Below are 2,170 nucleotides of genomic sequence, written 5' to 3' on the forward strand. Positions count from 1 at the left end.
TTGCCCAAAATCATGCAGTGAATCTGTGGGGCTAGGATTCTACTGTTGATCCTTTTAATATCAAAGCTCATGCTCTTTTAATTATATCATGCTATACCCTTAAGTAAAACCCAGAAATTCATTCTACTTCGCCTTCCACTTCAAAACAGAAATCACCAAAAAGATTTAACTTCAGAAAAAGGAACTTTTTATATCCCTAAGAAAAAGGACCACCACCAGGAATGCCATCTTTGATCTCAGGCTCTCAATTGTTGGCTTAATATTCCTAAAAAGAGCATTAAATTGACTCAATAGCAAGTATTACCTGCCCAACCATCATAGCACTTTACCCCATCACATAATCACCAAAATGACTATTTTAAAAAAGAAAACTCACAGGCTAATATGTACACCTTGCAGTTTCTTTCTAGAAATTAGATGCATGGTACAGTGGAGCAAAAATGGAAAACTCCAGATTTCACAAAAATATCAAGTTTTTCATTTTGATAACATGTAATTGAACTGGCAAACAAAACAAAACAAAAACGGTTAAAGCAAACAACCAACCAAACAATAAAGGATAAAAGTATCCTATAACCAAGCAAACACCTGTTAGTCCTTCCCCTTTAAGACTTTTAAATAAGGTCACATTTATTCAGTCAACAAACATTTATTAAGCACCAGCAACTGAGCCAGATGCTAAGAAATATAACTGTGAACAAGATAAACCAAGCTCCCGCTTGACCGGATACTTCTGCATTAAACGGTCTTGCTAACTACTACATTATACTTGTTCTCTGCTAGTATTATATTTTTGGGAAAGTCAGAATCATAACGATGCCTGTCCTGGTATACTTTTAAAGTTTCTTTGTGGCAAACTGATAGAACTCTTTGTTTAACTTAGAGAAGGAAGAGACAGTCTCAAGAACCCTTTTGACGAGCAAGTTGATGGCCGAGCAATATGGTGGCTGGCGACCCACGAGGTGGTTTAGATCAGTTTAGATCATTCGGTTGCGCTTGTGGGTTGGGGAGTCTGTGTCGCCATCACCACACTGGGCCGAGGTGCGCTTGCGGGTCCCCCCACTGTCCAGGTGGAGGGCCACTTCTTCGGAGTCGATGGGGTTCGAGTTGTCCTCGAGGAAGCTACTTCTTCGGTGGCCGTCGCCGGCCACACCGCTGCCTTGAGGCGGGGAGCCGGGCGCTCCAGATTGCACGCTGATGCTGGCCATGGCACCGCTGAGGCCGTGCAGGGCGATGGCCTCGTGGAACGGCTGCAGGTCAACGTCCACCGACGAGCCGGATTCGGTGGCCGCGGCCTGGCTGGGGGCCCCGGCGGGTGGCTTCGGGGGCGCCCTCGGGGTGCGCGGCGGCAGAGTCGCGGGGGGCACCTTGCCACACAGGAAGCTAATCAGATCTTCTCGAAGGATGGTGCTCCGGCCCTTTTTCACCCATTCCAGCACATCTTTGACGCGACGATGGTTGCCAACCTGGACGCCCAGGTCAAAACTTCGTTGGTGGGCATCCCCGCTCTCTTTGTAGAGGCTGGTCACAGCCATGGCCGCACTCTGGAAGGGGTCCCACAAGGAGAGTCCTGGCTGTTGGCACCCCGTATCCTTGTAGAGCTGGGCCACAGCGGTAGCTGAGTTCTGGAAGAGGTGCCACAGCTTCTGCTTCTCGCTCTTGAGCCCCGCCGCCTCAGGGGTCGCCTCCTCCTGCATATCGGGGTGCAACTCCTCTTCCTGCTCTGCCTCGGCCAGGCACTGGCGCTCCCACTTAGAGAACCAGTGCTCCTCGCCCTCGGCCTCGCCCTCCTTCGGCTGCTCCTCCATCCTCCTTCTTCTGGCCGCTCCTCTCCGCTACAGCCGCCTCCTCCTCCGCCTACTCTTGCTCCTCCACCTCCACCTCACCTCCTGCTCCGAGCTCCCCTCCTCCTTCTGCAGCCGCCGCCGGCGCCTCAGCAGCCTCAGCCACCGCCACCTCCTCCGCGTGCGCCGGCGGGCGGGAGAGCGGGCGGCGGGGCTCGGAGGCCAACTGTTCCGGCGCGCGCCGCCCGCGGCCCTGGTGCACGCCCCGCCCCCGCCCCGCCCCGCCCCGCCCCGCCCGGCCCGGCCCGGCCCGGCCCGGCCCCCGGCTACGGCGCGGAGATAACTCCGCAGCCGCGGGCGCCGCCTCACTGCCCCCTTCCGGCCCT

At 54.5% G+C, this 2,170-nt stretch overlaps 1 protein-coding gene across 1 annotated transcript; it reads right to left on the bottom strand.

The window, feature by feature from the left end:
* Positions 1–678: 678 nt before the first annotated feature.
* HAPSTR2 (HUWE1 associated protein modifying stress responses 2) lies at positions 679–1,960 on the bottom strand. The gene has a single exon (XM_004313439.2). The coding sequence runs from the start codon at positions 1,806–1,808 to the stop codon at positions 978–980; it is 831 nt and encodes a 276-aa protein (XP_004313487.1). The 5' UTR covers positions 1,809–1,960; the 3' UTR covers positions 679–977.
* Between the last annotated feature and the right edge of the window lie 210 nt (positions 1,961–2,170).

The sequence above is a fragment of the Tursiops truncatus genome, chromosome X, assembly GCF_011762595.2.
Source record: "Tursiops truncatus isolate mTurTru1 chromosome X, mTurTru1.mat.Y, whole genome shotgun sequence".
Classification (NCBI taxonomy): Eukaryota; Metazoa; Chordata; class Mammalia; order Artiodactyla; family Delphinidae; genus Tursiops; species Tursiops truncatus.

Coding starts and splice junctions, on each gene's coding strand:
- HAPSTR2 (XM_004313439.2), bottom strand. CDS start 1,808: ATGGAGGAGCAGCCGAAGGAGGGCGAGGCCGAGGGCGAGGAGCACTGG.